The sequence below is a fragment of the Rhinolophus hipposideros genome (assembly GCF_964194185.1).
Source record: "Rhinolophus hipposideros genome assembly, chromosome: 24".
NCBI lineage: Eukaryota > Metazoa > Chordata > Mammalia > Chiroptera > Rhinolophidae > Rhinolophus > Rhinolophus hipposideros.
In genome coordinates this window covers 12,041,173-12,059,817 of record NC_138070.1, presented here as the reverse complement: position 1 = coordinate 12,059,817, position 18,645 = coordinate 12,041,173, and the positions used below count along the sequence as shown (strand labels likewise).

The window sequence follows — 18,645 nt, the reverse complement described above, 5'->3', positions numbered from 1 at the left end:
TAATTTGAATTTTTAGAGCCACCATTCCACGTTGTTCCCACGGCAGCCCAAAGGGGTAACTGTCGCTGTCCCCACACACAGGTGAGCGAACCAAGCCCCACGCATCCTTGCTCAGTGTCCCACACAACTAGTGATGGCAGCATCTAGATTTACACCTCGTCTTCAGACTCCCCCGTCCGAACCCTACGCTCACATCCTCTTGACCATCAAGGCCTTGGAGAAAAACTGTTCTGCTGGGGAGAACTGGTTGTTCGTCACGTAAGCTGGGGTGCTGTGGAGCAGAGTGGTGGGGTATGGAGTCAGCCTGCCTAGATCCTGTCGTCAACTCCTTGGTCTTGGCCGAGTAACTTTGCTTCTCTGGGCCTCTGTTTCCTTCTCTGTAGGAAGGAGATCCTAATACCTACCTCATAGGGTTGTGGTGAAGACTGAGCTAGTGCATGTAAAGTGCAGAGGAAAAGGCTTCCTAAGGCATCGGTGGAAACTGTGAGCGAGGTGACGACGGTGGCGTGCAGCCGACGTGCTGTCTCCCTGCCGCCCTCCCCCTCCCTCTGCTTCACCCCATAATGAACACAGGACCCTGGGCCATGTATGAGAACACCATACCATGGGACCTTTTATTAGAACAGAGACATGTTTCGTACAGGCTGAAGGCTGAAAACCCTGGGAAGGTTCGCTTAGCTGTGAACATCAGAAATCAAACAAGCCATGGCTGCCGTGTCACTGGGTAGAGGACAGGGTCCCCAGATGCAGGAGGACACAGGAGCTTCTCCCCTCTGATGTGGCTGTTCCGGGCAGAGGCTGGCTGCAAAGGCTGAATTGGGCTGGTGGTGGGTCCCCTGGTTTGGGGTTTTCCAGATGGGAGTTCCAGCCCCTGGTATGGAGAAATGGTCTTGGGGAGCACCAAGACCCCCAGGCTGATGTGCTAGGTTCTGCTAGGTCCTTGGCCATGACTGCTTGAGAAAAAGGAATTGGGAGAGAAAAGGTACAGCACGAGCAGAGAAGTCCTCACAGCATCACCCCAGCAAGATAGAGCTCCCAAGACAGTGTGGGGCAGGCTGTCAGACAGATCTGAGCTCAAGGGAGATTGGCACGTCAGTCCCCGCTTCCAGGGCCTCAGTTTTCTCATCTGAGAAATGGCTATGTGACCAATGTCACTGGTTTGTTTGAACAATTGTATAAAATACGGCCTGACACAATAAACAGTGGTGACACCCAGAGCACGGCAAAGCCGTTCTGGTCTTTTCTTTGATGACTCTGGGTGGCTAGATTTGGAGAGAAGTTCAAGCTGAATATAGAGGGCTTTACCCCAGGCCACAGAGTTATCAAGGTGGCAGCACTTGGAGGGCCCCCTTATCTGACTGTAGGACTCAGCTGCTGTGACTTCACCCTGCAAATTAAGTCCATGCCATTTTTTATTTCCTTCCTTAGTAGACACTCTTTAATCTACAGGCAGGAGAGGACACACAGGACTATTTGTCTTGACAGTTGGAGCTCACTGGCTTAGAGTTAGAACCTGCTCCCTCCACCCTGCCAAGAACACTTAGGCCAAACCCCATTCTACAGCTGATAAAACTGAGGCCTGAGACCCACTCCACTTCATCCAGACACACACACACACACACACACACACACACACACACACACACACAGGCAAAAGACCCATATAGGAGTGCTGTTCCATTTTCTTTGACTCAGCTCATTAGAAGATGAGGCATAGCTTTTCTTGGCTAGAGAAAAAGGATTACAATCTTCTTTCTCTCTCTCTTTTTTTTTTCAAGGAGTTGTGACTTTTTAATAGAAGTTGGTTCGTGCACAGGCATTTTATTCCTCAATTAATTTCCATCTAAATGAGGTTTTCCCGGAGATAACCAGTGTTTTAGTTCCATTTGAGCTTAATTTGTATGACTGAAGCCTCCGTTTCTGCCAATTCCAATTTGCTCGGTGATTCTAGCTCTCATTACCTGGGCGATCACGCCCCCGCTGCACACAGCTCTACCAGAGGTTGGGAGATGGGCCGATTTCCAACAGCAATTCAGGGGAAGTTCCTCTTCGCTCCCAATATCACCCAATAAATAGGAAATAAATTATTAAATAAGTAAGCCATGATCTGATGAGGGGGTCCCCATCATGGTATTTACAATGCAAAACAACCACCACTAAAAAAAAAAGCAACCCAAAACACCTCAAAAAACAAAAATCAATAGCCATAGACAGAGGGAAGAAGACAACTCGCAGTCTCATTGGCTCAGTGGAACAGAAGTGAGAAGGAAGAGGTGTCCACAAAGCATTGCGTGGTATAGCTAGCATAGTTCCTCAGCTGGACTCAGTTGGCCAACACAGGAGGGGTTGAGGAATTTTGTGGGGTTTTCTTTTTTTTTTGGTTGTTTTGTTTCATCAGACAAAATTTTATATTCAGCTGGAGAGGAAAAAAGGCAAGATACAGACACATGATATTCATGGAAAAGAATACAGTAAAAGAAAAGATGGACGTGAGACTTGAGGAGAAAAAAAAAGTGCATTCAAACCTTTGGGAGCACCCCGAATTGTGGCCACTTCAAGCAAAGCCTTTTGGGAAGATGGGTCTGAGTAAATTGAAGTGATGCGGGTTCTCTAAGACTGAGACCCTTGTGTCTGTCAAATATCTGAATTTTGTTTTGCTTCTGAAAGATTGACTTTCCTTTAAAGAAAGGGAACAAGTAGCGATAGGAATGCAGCCAAACCTGGATGAGCTAGAATGTTCCTGGGTGGAGGCTTTGAATTAGTTAGCTTTTCTTAATTAACTAGAGGGAATTCACATATTGCTTTTAGGGGTTAACTCTCATGAGTACCGCCTACAAATGTTTGATGATGTTTTCCTTTTTGCTCTACATCTCAGTGAACGCACTCTGCCTTGGAAGAATTACCCAGGCCTCAGGTGAACATTTTGGATCGTACCTCCAAAACGCCTCCACTTCTCAAAGGTGGGAACTTTGGCCCAGAGAAAGGGAGCAATTTGCCCCGTTCACTCATCCAGTGAACAGCCACAGCAGGAAGGTCAAAGGGCTGCGTATGCTTGACCTTGAGCCACACACCCCCTCCCATTTTCCATATTGTTTTTTTAAATTAGTCCTCCTCAAGAGGGGGGTCAGGTGGTCTGCTTCATTCCCTGGAAGCAAAAGGTACTGAGGGTGAAGTAGGCAAAGAAATAGCGATGCCAGGGGTTGGGGGTTCCGGTTAAGCGAGGTTGCCAGTGCCCTAACAAGAGTTTTCATTTTGGAGGGAAAAATAAATAAAAAAAGGCAATCAGAGACACACACCAAGTGAGAGGGAAGGGCAAGGGTTTCCCCCAGGAGGCATGTATGCAGGCTTCCTGCAAACTTGCCCCAGGCCAGGGGACTGACTCCCCTTCCTTGGGTTTGGGCGGGGTAAAGTCACATTGCCAGGGAAATAATGTCTCACCAAACCTAAAGCTGGACCAGGCAAGCTGGCCATTTCAAGGCAGTGAATAGTGACTTTGGAAAGAGCAGGTGTCGTCTCCAACCAGCAGCTGGAAGGCACTGCGAGTTGGTCAGATGCAGGACGGGTAAAGGCCTCTGTCTGCGTCCGGGTTCCCAGGATGGGTTCCAAAATGACCTTCTTGCTGGGAATCTCTAGCTGCAACTTTTACCTTCTTCCCCCTAATTTCTGAAATACCTTGTTTTTTTCTCCCGATAGGACAACAAGAGATCACAGAAAAAGACTTTTGTTTTGGGTTTGGGTGCCTCTCCCAGGATGGCTGCTACCTCATCACGAGGCAGCGTGTGTCCATTGCACAAGGAATAAAGCAGCATCTCGGGGGATGGGGAGAAATTAGCTACAGGAGTCCGAAGCTGGAGTAACTGACATGAAACCAAGTAGGTATTCTCAGAAAAGCCAGTGAGTGATCCTGCCCACGAATGTATGCCCTGGAGTAAGAGGGAAATCAAGATGTGCATCTTCTCTTCCCTCGGTCACCTCAATTCTTGCCTTACTCTCATGGTGTGAGCATCTTATGAACTCCAAGTGCGATCCTGCCTGTTGAACCAGGTGTCATTTTTCAACCACCATGGCCTCCGGAGCACAGGGCAGCTATTTCAATAAATACTAACGGAAGCTTCATCAGTCTCCCAAGAGACAGCACATTTGTCTCCCACTGGGTGATCTGGACTCTGTGCAGCTTTTGCGTCATCTGCTTGCTTCAGACTCCACCCCCGACGTAAGCTGTGACTTGACTGTGTTAATTGAGTACTTGAGCTCATCAGCTTGTCAGCTGTTTTCATTTTCCTGATACTTCAGTGAGGCAGCTGGGGAGCAGGGGGCTGAGGCAGAGGCCTGGACCTCACTTACGGTGGGCGGAGAAATGAAGCTTGGGGCTGAAGTGCTTCTGGGCCACTTCCAGGATGTCCTGGGCTTAGTAGAGCTTAGTGGGTCTTGCCTTCAGGGCCAAGGCCACAACCCCACCCACATCCGGCCTCTCACATCCCATCCAGAGACACCAGGGGAAAAAAGGAGAGAAGCACAAAAATAATTAGAAGTCCCCTCTCCTCCCCAAACACACAAACACTCACACACAACGTCTCCAAATAAATACATAAATAAATAAATACATAAATAAATAAATAGTTGAATACTGCTAATGGTAACTCAGAGATCATATAAATAAATAAATAAACACAAATAAATAAAATAAATAAAAGGTTTGCTAGCAGACCCAGGCAAAATGGTCCCCTAGAGTTGCTTGACTGAAGGCAGTCTAAGAGGCTCTTCGGCCTCTCACTGCTGTCCTGCTAAGGAGGTTCCATGGCTCTGGGAAGCCTTTGTTTCCATGAGGGGAGACTGGAGTCCATTCGGGGTGCCTGGGTGGGGGAGACGGATATTTACAGTTGCTGTACACGCCCTCCCAGGGCACCTGCCCCTGTCCCAGGCACCTGCTATCCGGCCTTCTCTGGTGACAGCATTGGCATCCGTAAGTCTTGGTGGGCAGGGCCCAGGTCTGCGCCAGAGGGCATCATGGGAAGGCCTGGTCCTCCACTGCGGCCGGGGCCACCTTGCTCCACTCTTCTGGTGGAGGACTTTTGGGGTGGTTTCAGGGTAGTTTCTGGCCCAACAGACTGATAATGACGGGAAAGGTTGGGGAGGGGAGGGTCACTGCTTCTAAGAAAAAGGAGTTTTTCCAAATGTTTTCCCTGGGCTGTGAGGGATAACGAACGTTTGGTCCCTGTTTCTCCAAAGCCCCAGTATCCAGAGCTGGCAACTGTCCCCACCCCACCTCCTTCCATGCCCTGTCCTGCTGCTGTTGCCACCACAAACTTGAAACTCACCCACAAGGTTCTGGAAAGCCAGTCAGCTGGTGAGGGGGATGCCCAAGAGTTTATTTTGGGGATCTTCTCCCTCACTCCCCTGTTCTCAGCGCCTTCTGTGGATGAAGCAGCCGCTGGTATTTGTGTGTTAACAGATCAATTTACCCTCACCGCTCAACCCTTGGCAGGGGGAAGGAGGGGTGAGGGCAGAAGGGTGGGGCTTCCCTAGGCTGACAAGAAACCTTGGGGGTCCAGGCCACGGAGCATCCAAGACTCCCAGACTCTCTGGATTTGGGTCTTTCTCCTAAAACCTGAGCTACTGTGCCCCATCTTGGGAAAATTCCTGAGAGGCAAAAGGGGTGGCTTAGGCTGAGGGTGGGTAGGTGCTCGGCTACAATGGGTAGGATCCAGGGTGTGGCAGTCTGGGCAGTGGGGAGGGGGCAGATAGGCGCCAACCGGAGGGTAAGGCCAGACTGACTGGCGCTGGGGACTGGCAGCTGGCCACGGCACTGGGAATGTTCAGCAGATGGTCCGGTGGAATTAAGTTGATGCCAGCTAGTGAGGCTGAGGCAAACTTGGGAAGCGGGGCTGTAGACCAAGCTGCCCCAACTGTCCACTGTGTCCTTTCTCAGCGAGGTTGTAAGGTCCCCATGAACAGCCAAGCGGCATTTGGTGTATGCCATGTGATGACCTCTCCATTGCTAGAACCTACTGGGCTCCTTTTCCTGACCACGCTGAGATACTTGGGAGCAGCGGACTGACCTCTTGCTTTGTTTCTACATTCAAGATCAGAAGACCCAACTACCAACTGAAACATCCATGTCCCCTATTCATATATGTCCCCTCTTCTTGAAGAGCCTGCTAGCCTTTGCTCTGGCCTGTCTGGGGAGGTGAAAGGCCTGACCCCCTCTCCCGGAATTGAATTGCCATTGGTCTCCTCTCACTCCCTCCCCAGCCCCATGGGTGGGGGGCGTCCATAAACGTGCAGCCATGAGATTGAATGAGGGGTGAAGGAGGGCAGGTGTGATGAATTACCACTGGCTTTCCATAGCATCCTGTGAGCAGTGGGTTAGCGGAACCGACTACATTTTCCTGGCCAGGCCCAAACTTTGGAGTCATGGACCCACTGCTTCTTACAAAACTTTGAGGTTTTTGTGCCAACAGAGGGTGGTTCTCTCCATATGCCCCGTCTGAGTTGAGCCCCAAGGTGGTGCTGGTGGAGGCTCCTACCTAGCAACTTGACATAAGAGGCCAAAGCCCCTGTCCCCTCTTTTCCTCCTCCCCAGGAGAGCACGAAGGACAGGTCCAGGAGCCCTCAATGTCTGTCACCAAGGAGAAGGCAGGGTGGGCAGGAAGTGGAGGAGGCTGGCAGAGTTAAAGGGCCCCTCCCCCCCCCAGGCAGCTGGCTCAAGGGAGGGCCCTTGCTTAGCGCCTCGTGCTGGAGTAGCTGTCTGCTGAGCTGTAGCTTCGGCTCCGACTCCGGCTCCGGGAGCCCAGGCTGGGGCTGCGGGAGCTGGAGCTGCTGCTACTGCGGGTCCTGCTCCGGCTCCGGCTGCGGCTGCTGCGGCTGCGGCTCCGGCTGCGACTCCGGCTGCGGGAGTAGCTGCGGCTGGCGGAGCGGCTGCTGCTGCTGCTGTACCAAGAGGAGGTGCTGCTGAGGCCGCTGGACGAAGAGGGGCTGGGTCGGTAGTAGGGGATGGGGCGTTTCCGGGCGCTGCAGAGACCGGAAGGAGCATGCGTGAGGGCCAGACTCCTCCCAGTCTCAAGTCTGGGAGCGTCAGCCTTGTCCCAAGGGAAAGCACTGTCCTTCCATCCCCCAGTCCCTTAGGAAAAAATTCTTCCCTTGCCGTTCTGAGAACATCAAGATGGTCTCAGCCTAGTGCTGACAAGTCTCGGAAAGTGGTAATTTCACTTTTTAACGCAGCAAGCCTGGGGTTCAGAGCCTCCAGTGGCAACAAATTCTACATCGAAACTTCCATGTAGTTTGGTTTTGTTATTTTTTTTTTTTACTTTTACTAGAACCTTCTATTTATGGCAAGGGAGGCTGATTTTTCCATTTACTGTAGTGTATCAAATTTCCTTTTGAAATAAATTTCATTTGTGCCAAAAAGGGGCAAATCTATTTAAAGAAAAGTAAACACTGGTACCCTTAATAAGCAGATAGGGCAAAAGCGGTGGGTGACTGAAGTTTGGGAAACACTTGAATGGGTTCATCAAGATGGACTGTTTGGGGTCCACCAAGGAGACCAGAGAGCCTTTTGGACATGCCCCTCTCTTTATCTCAGCCCTTCCCTACGTTCCTTCCTGTGTGCCAGGGAGAAGGTGACACCATTACCCCATCTTATTGTTTGGGGCACAAGTTCTTTTTCCTCCTCCAGGCCATCTCCAAGGAGGAGGCACTGGGCAGCCAGGACAACCACCCCCTCCTTTCTGTGGGTCTCTGGGCCTAGTGGCTGACCCTTGGAGGGTCGGGTGGAAAAGCCCAACCGATTGTCAAAGACAGTTTTAGAGCAGCACTCAGCCATTCCCCCAGCTTTCAAGGCCTGAGAAATCTGTGTCCACTCAGACCTCATGTTTCTCTTCTAAAACCTGACCAGTTACAGGAAACCTTGTCACCTAGTCTGACCATTCAGTCCTAAACAATGGCACCTGGTTCCAGCGTTCTGCATTTATCTTTACCAAATACATTCACATCTCTTTGTCTCTTTCATTTCAGCCACATACTCCTGGGAGTTATTTCCTCCAATATTTTGAAACCTCCAACTGAGGTTTTGGAGGTGAAGAGATTTTTCCCAGGTCACCTGGAAAGTGGCACAGCCAGGATTCCACTCCAAATCCAGCGCTTTCTCCTTTACCCACCTCCTCGTCCCTGTGGCACCTAAACAATCCTGTTTGCCCTCTGCACACTTGGTTCAGGGTTTAATTCCGGATGGTTCTAAGCCTGGCATATGAGCATGGAGGGCTAAAGGGGGAGGTCTGTTCACTGCCCGGCTCCACCCCAGACAAAAGCTCTGTCCAGTGGCGTTGGCCCCCATTCCCCCGCCGGACCTCACTCTCTTCCCTGGGCCCCAGCTCCAGATCCAAACTCTGGCCACACCCGCTCAGCCACACACTATTCCTCAGACTGGCCCCACGCCTTTCCCCTAGCCTCCCCACTTAGCCCCGCCCCACCCCGCCCTAGGCCCCGCCTCCACTGCCCCGCCCCTTGCTGGCCCCGCGGGGTGGTCTGGCGTCTTGAGTTGGCCCGGAGGTGTTTGAACGGAAACATAAGTTCAGTGGTTGGGAGTGTGGGGACTGAGCTCCCACAGTCCTGAAATCCAACCCCAAGAGGCATGGAGGGAGCCTGAGGCCCGAACGGGTGGGAAGGGAGAGGGAGTGAGGGTGACGCTGGGCACCGCGGTCCTCACGGCCTCACCTGGTTATCCTCCTGGCCTCCAGGTGACTCGGGGAGTCTCTCCGGCGCTTCCGCATGGGCGAGTAGGACCGACGTCTCCGACGCGCTCGCTCGCGCTCCCGCTGCTGCGAGTCCTCACTGTACTTGGGGTCCCGCTCCCTGAAGGGGTGCGGGGGTTACTGGGGAGCTGGGGTTGGCCTGGCGTTACTGTGTGAGCCCGTGGGAGAGGGGACTCACCTCCTCTCCTTGCCCGTGGCCTCTACCCCACGGGGCAGGAGGGGAGATGACGAGGCTGTGGAGATGAGTGCTTGGGTGAGCACCGTGGGGCTGGGGCCAGGCGTGTGCAGGGGTGTCAGCCTTTGAGGGTGGGCATTACAGGGGTGCACGTGCTGCAGGGGTGATGTGAACGTTACGCGGGCCCCGGTGTGTAATAATAGAGGGCTCTGAATATAGGGATGAGGGTAGTGTGGGGTGTGTGAGGGGTGGGGGTATGAATGCTAGGGTGTGGCCGTAGGGGCCTTTGGGGTGGGGGTACGTTGTACGTTAGGACAGCAGGATATATTTGAGGCCTCCTTGCCGCTCCAGCTAAAACAAAGGGAACTACAAGAATGTTGAATAATCATCCCATTCCTACTACTCCGGCAGGGCTTGACCTGAGGGGCTTAGGGGAGGGGCTTAGGGAGGCTCCGCTGAGGTGAGTCTGCGGGACCCGACCACAGCGGCAGATCAGGGCGGAGGCGGGGCCTATCCGTAGGGGTGGGACCCTACCTGCTGGGGCTGTAGCGCGAGTAGCTGGGGCTGCGGCGGGATCGAGAGCTTCTGCTAGGCGGGCTCCTCTTGCCAGACTTAGAGGAATAGCTGGGAGAGCGCGAGTAGGACCTGGAGGAGAGGAAATGGCCCTTGAGGAGCCTGCTGAGCTCTGCCAGGGTTGTCCCGGATGTCTAGCGTTTTATTCAGCTGGTCTCCAGGGTTTTTTCTTTGTGTCAGAGGAACCAGGCCCGCACTGGAGAATGAAATCCCCTGCCTTTCAGGTGGTTAATAATGATATCAACAACTTACTCCTTTCAGTTCTTACTGTCCTGGCCACGTATTAGCTGTGTGACCTTGGGCAGGTGATTGCACTTCTCTGGGCCTCTGTAAAATGGGGGTAATAGCACGTACCCTATAGAACTGTACATTAAATGAATAAATCAGGGTAACTCACTTGGCATATTGGCACTTAGCCAGCACACAGGAAATGTGAGCTACGATGTATCTGTATTATCACATTACGTATTTTACTCTGTGCCAGACATTGAGCTAATGCTTTGTGTGCATTATCTCATTTAATCCTCAGCACATCCTAGGGTTAGGGACTATTATCAGTCCTGTTGTATAGATGGGGAAACAGAGGCACAGGCAGGTGATGTAATTTGCTTAAGGTCACTCATCTGGTAAGGAATTTGAACCCAGGTCTGTTTGGCTACAAAGTGCTCTCGACTTCTGCTAGACTCTATTGTTGTGCATCCAAATTACTAAACCCTTATCCTACTTCCAGTCCTCTCCCCACTTTGCTAATGCCTCCCGCTTTTTTTGTTAATAAAATCACAATTCATGGAGCAATTACCCTTTTTGCTTTTTCTGCCAGGGAGCTCAGTCACATTTGCAGCCTACCTTCATGAGCAACTATACAGAATGGACATGCCTTTGGGACTTAACCTTTCTCGTGACTTAATTTTATTTCTCTCCTTAATTTTCCTTTTAGTTCTGATTGTTCTTTTGTCACTCTATCATGTTGAATATTCCTATCAGCTGCCTTGTCTCCTTTTTTTTGAATGAACTGGTTTTGAAGTAACCAACTAAGTAAGCAACTGTTTTTTGATTATATGGTTGCAAAAGAGAAACAGTAGGACTGCTGTTGGGAATTTGTGTTTGTAGAGGGAAGCTGGACTCCAGGAAGCCATGAGTTAATTAGAATGGATGGAATCTTCCAATTCCTGAGGTCTTGTGTCTGTGCATTCTGCCACATTATTATTCCACATGAGAAAATCAAGCAATTACCAATTACTATTGTAACTGAGTGTTAGAATGCAAAAATAGGCAGAATTCTTTTTCTTCTTCTTGTATCCTCGCCCCTTGAAATGTGACTTTCCATCTTCTCCCACTAAGAGGAGTACTCCTTGCATCTGGATTGGTCTTTGTAATTTGCTATGGCTAATAGAATGGCAGAAGGGATATCACGTCCATTCCAAGCCTTAAGAGGCCTTGCATACTACTCTCTCTCTTGCAACCCTGCCATCACCATGTAAAGAAGCCCAGATAAACCTGCTGGAGGAAGCAAGACCACACGGAGTGGAGATGAGTCAGCCGTGGTCATCCAAACCAGCCAGCCCCCAGCTGTTGAAAAACACATGCATAAGCCCAAGAGAGAATAGAAGAACCATCTAGCCGAGCCCAGCCCAAATTGCTGATCCATCAAATCAGGAATTAAATAAATACTTGTTTAAGGATGCGAAGTTTGTGGTAATATTTTAAGCAGCAGAATCGAACTGACACACATGAGCTCATCTTCATGCTAATAGCAACAATAATAATTAATATTTATTATGCTCCAAGGACTGCTCCTTGTTATTGTTTTCATTTTGCTGATGAACCTGAGGCCCAGAGAGATAAACTGAGGACCAAGGCCACCAGCTAGGAAAGGGTAAATAGGCATTCAAATTCAAGCCTGTCCCACATGCTTGGTCAAAGGACATCTCTGGTTTACCTTAACAGCTTCCTAAGGAGGCAAATGCTACAGAGCCAAGGTCAACACCGCACTCACCTTTTCCCAGAGGAGGTGGACCGGCTCCGGGTGTACCTGGGGGAGGCCTTTGGGGTGCGGGAGGAGTGGCTGGAGGAGCGAGTGCTGGCATAGGAGGAGCTGCGGGAGCACCCCCTCATGGGGGAGCTCCGGGCTGTGGATGGGACCAAATCGGACTTCTTCACCTCGGCACATTCCAGACACGGTGACTGAAATCCTCTGGTGGGGGAGGGGGAGAAAATCTGTTAGCACTGGTCAGCCTGCTCGTCTGGGGGCGTCTGGAGGCTGATCCTCACCTCCCTACCTCTGCCTAGGCTGTGGTGCTCTCCAAACCCTCTTTCCACCTTTCCCATCCTACCTCTGGGAAGACTTCCCCAGTCACAGGTGTAGGAGTAGAGGTAGAGTGGGACACATGCCACAGGGATACTTCAGAGTCGTTAGGTCATCGGGCAGGGGTGTGATGGTAAACAACATCAAGTCGTATGCTGAAAGAGTTATTCCCTTTCGAGTCTTTTCCAGTCCTTTATATTCCCACTCTGCCCAGAGCCGTGCTGGGCTCCCGTTGGATTCTCAGTCAGGACATGTTCATTTGGATTGGGCCAAAGGTCAAGTTCAAATCATGTGAATGTGATTTCAAGGCTCATCGTGACCCAGCCTCTGCTCACACATCCGGGCTCACGGCACTTTCGTCACTTGACTCCGGGCATAACAGACTACTCATTCCTCCTGGAATATTCCTGTTCCTTCCCTCGCTCCAGCCCTTAGAACAATCCCACTTCCTGGAACCCGCTTTCCTCCCCTCTTCACCTGACAACTTCTACTCATGGCTCAGGCTTTAGTTTGACCTCTCCTTTTCAGGGAAGCCTTCCCTGACACCCCTAAGTCTGGTTGGGTGCCCCCAGCCCTTATACCTCCCTGAATCCTGTAAGACCTCACTTGGTCTCATAATTATCTCTTCCTCCTCCAGACACTGAGCAATTTGGGAACAGAACTCTTCAGATGCTGTGTGATCTCATTTAGTCCTCCCAACAACCTCATGAAACTGGCACTATTGTTCAAGGCCACTCAGGTTCCCAAACCTGGATCTGTCCAGCTCTGAAGCCCATACCCCTGCCATCTCGCCACCCCCCTACCTCGCAGACAATGGGAGCTGATGCCTCTCCCACTCAGCCTTCTGCTCAGAGCTGACATGACATAAATAACCATGGATTTAAAGATCATTTATATCTCAAAGTAAAAGGCTGGGTCTAAATTATTTAGTTTGGCTGTCCACATAGATTAAGCTTTAGCTCCAGCTCTGGGGACAGATCTGTGTTTAAATACGGGTGTTGGTCCTCATGAACCGAGTTTCTCAACTATCTCAGCCTCAGTTTCCCCATCAGCTAAAAAGGGGTTATAATAGCACTATTCCGTAAAGGTTTTCTGAGGAGTTAAGGAAGATTACTCATGGAAAGTACGCGGCATAGTACCTAGCATTTAGTTAGGGCTCCGGAATTATTAGCTGCCATTATTATTGTTGTTATTGTTATTCTCAGTTTTTCTTGCACCTTAGCAATATATCAGTAGACACGTGTCCTCTCCTCCCATCTGGGAATGTCACTGCCTGTTCTCGGAGACACTGACATTTGCGGTGACCCAGCCCTGGCTCCCAGCCAAGCCTGGGTGTGAACTGAGACTAGGGATATCCTGAGGCAGACAAATCAGAGGCCAGATCCATGTGCGGATGCCAAGCTGTTTGTCCAGGACTGAAGTGGCTATGTGTTGGGGACAAAGGGTGCTCTGTCCTTGAAGAAGCAGTGAACTGCTTCAATGCCAAGGCTTTGGCTATCTTTCGGAAACCTTGGCCACTGTGAACCAAAGCAGACCCCCACCCCCAGAAGAAGGAAGACCCCATTGTTGGCATGGCAGAGTGCACCAACAAATCTTTTCCCAGCTCTCCTGCATCTACCTCATTAATTACACTCTCCTGAGGGGAAGGACCACACCATTTTTGTATCTCCAGCACCAAACCCATGTCTGGCGTATAAGAGGTGCCTGGTAACCAGCTGAGGGATAAGGAACTGAATGAATGGTACCGAGTAAGTGATCAGCGAGCTGGAGTAGCTGTTACTGTGACATTCTCCACAGTCATTAGCATTTGGCTGTGATTTCTTGAGTGAAAGAATCAGGGGCTGATGAAGTAGTAGAATTACAACTGGTTCATAAGCAGCTGCACGGAAGCATTTTCCGCAGGAAAACCGCATCTATTGATAGCATGTGTTTGTGGATGGGCGGGAAAGTTGAGAAGTCCCAATGTTCTATGATAGCTTGATCTCCCTTGGCCTAAAATTGTCCTGTGGGAGATATATATATATACAGAAGGTGCCAAAAAATGTAAACATATTTTAAGAAAGGAAAAAACTGTATTAAACGTGTAATACTCAATATATACTGATAACAAAAGATGAATGCAAGTCACGTTGGACTTCTGCAAAATGACAAGAGGTGCTCAACGTGGTTACCATCAGCGTAATTTTAATACAGTTTTTTCCTTTATATGTCACTTTCCACATGCACAGTCTCCCCCACTGTCAGCATCCCTCCACCAGAGTGGGACATTTGTCACAACTAATGAACTCACACTGATACATCATTGTCACCCAGAGCCCATAGTTTAGATTAGGGTTCACTCTTGGTGTTGTACATTCCATGTGTTTGGACACATGTATAATATGTACCATCGTTATAATATCGTAAAGAATAGTTTCCCTGCCCTAAAAATCCCCTGTCCTCTGCCTATTCACTCTCCAACCCCCGGCAATCACTGATCTTTTTACTGTCTCCATAGTTTTGCCTTTTCCAGATTGTCATACAGTTGGAATCATACAGTATGTAGCCTTTTCAGATTGGCTTTTTCACTTAGTAATTTTCATTTAAGTTTTCTTCATGTCTTTTCCTGACTCGATAGCTTATTTTTTTTTTTTTTAGCGCTGAATAATATTCCATTGTTTGGATGGACCACAGTTTATTTATGCATTCACCTACTGACAGGACATCTACGTTGCTTCTAACTTTTGGCAAGTATGCATAAAGGTGTTATAAAAATATCTGTGTGCAGGTTTTTGTATGGACACAAATTTTTGGTGCATTTGGGTAAATATTGTGGTATATTTTTGAATGACAGTGATACAGATGAATGTTAGACTTTCTCCTGAGATTCTTGGTAAAATTAACATCTGCTTTTTCCTGCCCAGCCTTTATCCTTCTTCCCAGTATCACTACCCTGGCTTTTCCTTCAGAGAACCAGACCTTCCCCAGTTATAGTGTACATGGGAAAACTCTACTCAAGAGTCCTTAGGGTGGCATGTGACAAATTCTAGCTAAGAACACAGCGTCACCTGGGTCAGAGTGATTGGTCCAATGTGGGAAAATGACCCAAGCTGGGCCAAGCAGAGCCGATGAGTACCTGCCCTGATATTTTGCTGAAATTTGGAGAAAGAGGCATTTTCCTTCCATTGGCTGGCTAAACACGTTGTATGCTGGATGTAATGCTGGATGGCATTTTTGTCCATGCTTTGGGAGGGTCTGCTTGAGCATGAAGCCAGTAGAGGGGGGAGCAGAGCTAAGAGATGTAATGGGAAAGACAGATTGCCAGGGATGAATTTTTTGAACCCCTGGATGCACTTGTATGTAAAGCTGAATATCCTTGGATGTTTCAAAAATTATTCCAGATTGAGTTAAGTTTTCTCTCTCTTGCAAATAAAAGACTCCTGGGTGGGGAGCCTGGTGGGTGGTGCAGGGCAAGGATGAGAGGCTGAGATGGTAGGACTAAGGCAGGAGCCCTCCCTCTGTCCAGGTACACTGACCTCGAGTCTCTGCCCCTGCTGGTGGGGGAAAGATGCTCCAAGGTGGTCCCCTTGTTCTGGGGTGAGGAGGTGGTGAAGGAGTTCCCTGAATCAGAGGTGTTGCCGCTGTGGAGATCCCGGCTCTTGCTTAGGCCCCCGCTGGGGCTCCCTTTCTCCTGACCCCGTGACCTGGCTGAGCTGATTTGCGTGGAGGGCGGTGAGGAGGTATCGTTGCCTGAGTCGTACTCCTGGGAGCGTCCTCGGGAGGTGGCGAGCAGGCTGGCTGTTTTGGTAAAGAGGTCAGCAGCAGACCCCGACCCAGTGATCTGAAAGCAAAAACACCCATTGGACACTGCTGAGCGCCGGGCCTGTGGGCTGTGTCTAAATAACCAAGAAATGTTTACCGTCATGATGCACTGTAACGAAAGGAAAGAGAGAGAAAAGAGAGGAAAGAAGAGACGCCAAAAAACAAAAGCACAAATTCCTGAAAGAATACCACAGAAAGGAGATTTTTTTTTTACCCCCTGCTAGGATAACTGGAAGATTTAGGGATCATGCAGAGAAAAAGCATGCGATTCAGATTAAAGAAAAGAAAAAGGAAATTATACAAAATTTAATTTCTAATGACTTAACTCAAACCAAAGAGACAACTTAATAGAAGGGGGAGGGGTGTAAACACCCTTAACCTAAAACAATAATAAAAATAAAGAAAGGGGAAGGGGAAAAACAAATAGGGCTATGGGCCTCAAAAATATATATATATCTTGGAAATTAAAAAATAAAAAAAAGGAGATAAAGTCAAAATTTTAAACTTCAACCAAATCCTCAATGAATTGGACTTTTTCTTTTAAATAAAAAGTTGTCTGAGTAGAACCCTAAACAAATATCACATGGGGAAAAGAAATGAAATAAACATTTTTTTGTTTTTGTTTTTAAATATAAAGTCAAGGTCACAAAATGACATTTTAGCAGTTTTCAACTAAAAGGGAAAAGAAAGGGGGGACAAAAAAAAAGGAAGTCAAATAGTCTGACTGAAAACAAACAAACAAAAAGCTTTCTACGGATATTTGTGTGTGTCCTTTTCCCCCTGGAGAAGGTAGCTAAGGCTCTCGAGTGGCTTCTAATAAATTCTCTCATGTCTTTGCGGATTATATCCACTTACCAAGCAAGAACTCCTCCTTTAGTAGGTAGGTAAGGTGTAAGAGAAAGGGAAGAGCGGGCAACGTGAGTCCATCATTAGAGTCGCAAATGACAAGAAAAAACACACACCTTTCTGCACATCCTCACACTGGGCCCTGAACTTTTTGAGTTTGGGTTTTTCAGTGTTCTTGATAGGGGAGGTCTCAGTTCTGTTCGGTTTTCTCAGGAAGGGGACCGCAAGCCATCAACACTAATCTCCTGTCTGTCCCTTAATGCCCACGTCAGATCAAGAAACCCTTGCTGAAAATGCAAATGGGGGCTACAGTTTGAATATCTAGGTGTCAAGATCAAGGGGACACAGGGAGGGTGTGCTTACAACAAAGGGCTTTGCGAGGGGCTTGGAGATTTGGCTTTGGGGTGACTGGGAAGGAGGAGGGGTTCCCAGAATCCTGCTCAGGGTTGACCTAGGTAGGACTGAAGGAGGAAAGGAGGTGATGGAGAGCCCTCCCTTGGGAAGGCAGTGGTGTGTTTAGAAGGACAAAGGATGGTTTTCTTTCAACATTCAGACCGCTCTCACGGCTGGGATGACACAGTGGGTTTGGTTCTGGCCCCACCAACAGTACCATGCTTATTTAGGTGTGGGCAAGAGGCACCCCTGCCCTGGTCCTCTTCCAGCGATAACCATTTCCACGGGGCCAGAAATCTGTGGGGCCAAGATGGCACTACCTGGAAACCACCTCCCTGAGAGTACTCTCTGGATACCTGAGGTCCCAGGATTCTGTTTCAATGGCCCCTGAGCCCCCTCCAGGATCTCTGCAGGCTCATCCATGGCTCTCTTCTCCCGGGGATGGACCATGCTTCACGGTACACACTCCTAGATCCAAGTCTGGCTCTTTGGACAGAACTTGGATGTTTAGGCTGAGGTGTCCACATGTATGTGTGGGAGGCCCATCATGGTGTTGGTTGGTGCCAAAGGTGGGAGGAGAAAGGGAGGGGTCAGGGCCCCACGTAGGTTCTCCCCACACTGCCAGGTTGTGGCCTCGCACTCTCCGGGGTCCGAGATTCTAAATTTCAATCTGACTTTTCAGACAGTTTTGAAGGTATGCTTGCCAAGATAGAACATACTTCATGTAAGTTTGCTGGCTTGATTTATAAACATTTAGACACATAGTATGTGGGCTTCCTTTCTATGCTTGCCCTGAACCTGACAAACAGTAATGGAGGCCTTACCATCCAGAACCTGCCTCCTCCCCACTCTATCCCATGCACCTTGGACCTAAAGGAGGGCAATTGGAGGGCTTTCTTAAGGAACCATTTCTGCCTTTTCAGCAGTCGATCATGAGGGTGAGACACAGAGACACCAGAACTGCAAGAATAACAGAGATAACTCAAACAGCTCAGGATGTCAGCTCCTGGACCGGGGAGGCGGGGCTTCCTTTCCAGATTCTCCCGGGAGGCTTTGTGTACAGACAAGGGAATGGTCCAGCTTTACTAAGTTCTACTCAGCGTGGCTGCCGCTTTACCTGCTTGGTGACCTGACTAGTTTTGCTTTGGGAGAAGGGACCTCAAAATAAGGTTGTTCTGGAAGAGTTTTCTAGCATGAGACTTTTAAAAAAAACAATGTAAAGACTCTGTTCCCATTTCAGTGCCTCCTTTTTGTCTTCCTGTCTGCAGTTTGGATGCCATATCTTTCCCACCTCTGGGAGTGGGGAAGGTTACGTATTTCTACCACTACTGTCAGGAATGAGAAAGCAGCATGCCAACTGGCTAGACCCTGAAACCTGAGGTCTCTGTCTGGGGCTTCGGCCAGGAATGGGCTCAGAGAATCTTTGCCTCAGAGACGGTGAATGTTGGGTGGCCAGGATATCACAAATGAACCAGGCAAGCTCTTCTTGGAGGGAACCAGGCTCAAGTGAGGGGGGCTTTGGTCCCCATTATTTCATGGTTTGCTACCTGGGAGCGTCCAGGCTGAGCCTTTCTCTCCCCAGGTACTTGTTCCCAGCCTTGACTACTCATTTAAAAGCATTTGCCCTAGTGCATCATGGGTCCCCATAGGCAAGGATTTCAACAATGTGAGGCCCCTCAGGACGAGTGGTTATAGAAGGAGACTCTGCCTTTTCCACTTTCTCAGCCCCATACTCAGAGTGTCTCTACCTGAACGTCACCAAAATCCACATGCAACTTGTGTGATTAGAACTGAGAACTCTA

At 49.3% G+C, this 18,645-nt stretch overlaps 1 protein-coding gene across 2 annotated transcripts in view; it reads right to left on the bottom strand.

Moving 5' to 3' along the window:
• Positions 1 to 587: 587 nt before the first annotated feature.
• SRRM4 (serine/arginine repetitive matrix 4) overlaps positions 588 to 18,645 on the bottom strand; it is a 151,775-nt gene continuing 133,717 nt past the window's right edge. The window contains exons 9-13 of one of the 2 annotated variants that reach the window (XM_081037953.1): positions 15,319 to 15,623; positions 11,495 to 11,692; positions 9,460 to 9,570; positions 8,713 to 8,850; positions 588 to 7,011 (exon numbers count right to left, since the gene is read on the bottom strand). In XM_081037953.1, coding sequence (XP_080894079.1) covers positions 6,723 to 7,011; positions 8,713 to 8,850; positions 9,460 to 9,570; positions 11,495 to 11,692; positions 15,319 to 15,623 — 1,041 coding nt within the window. In that variant the 3' untranslated portion in view covers positions 588 to 6,722. The remainder of the gene's footprint in view (positions 7,012 to 8,712; positions 8,851 to 9,459; positions 9,571 to 11,494; positions 11,693 to 15,318; positions 15,624 to 18,645) is intronic. The other variant, XM_081037954.1, reaches the window with a different exon arrangement.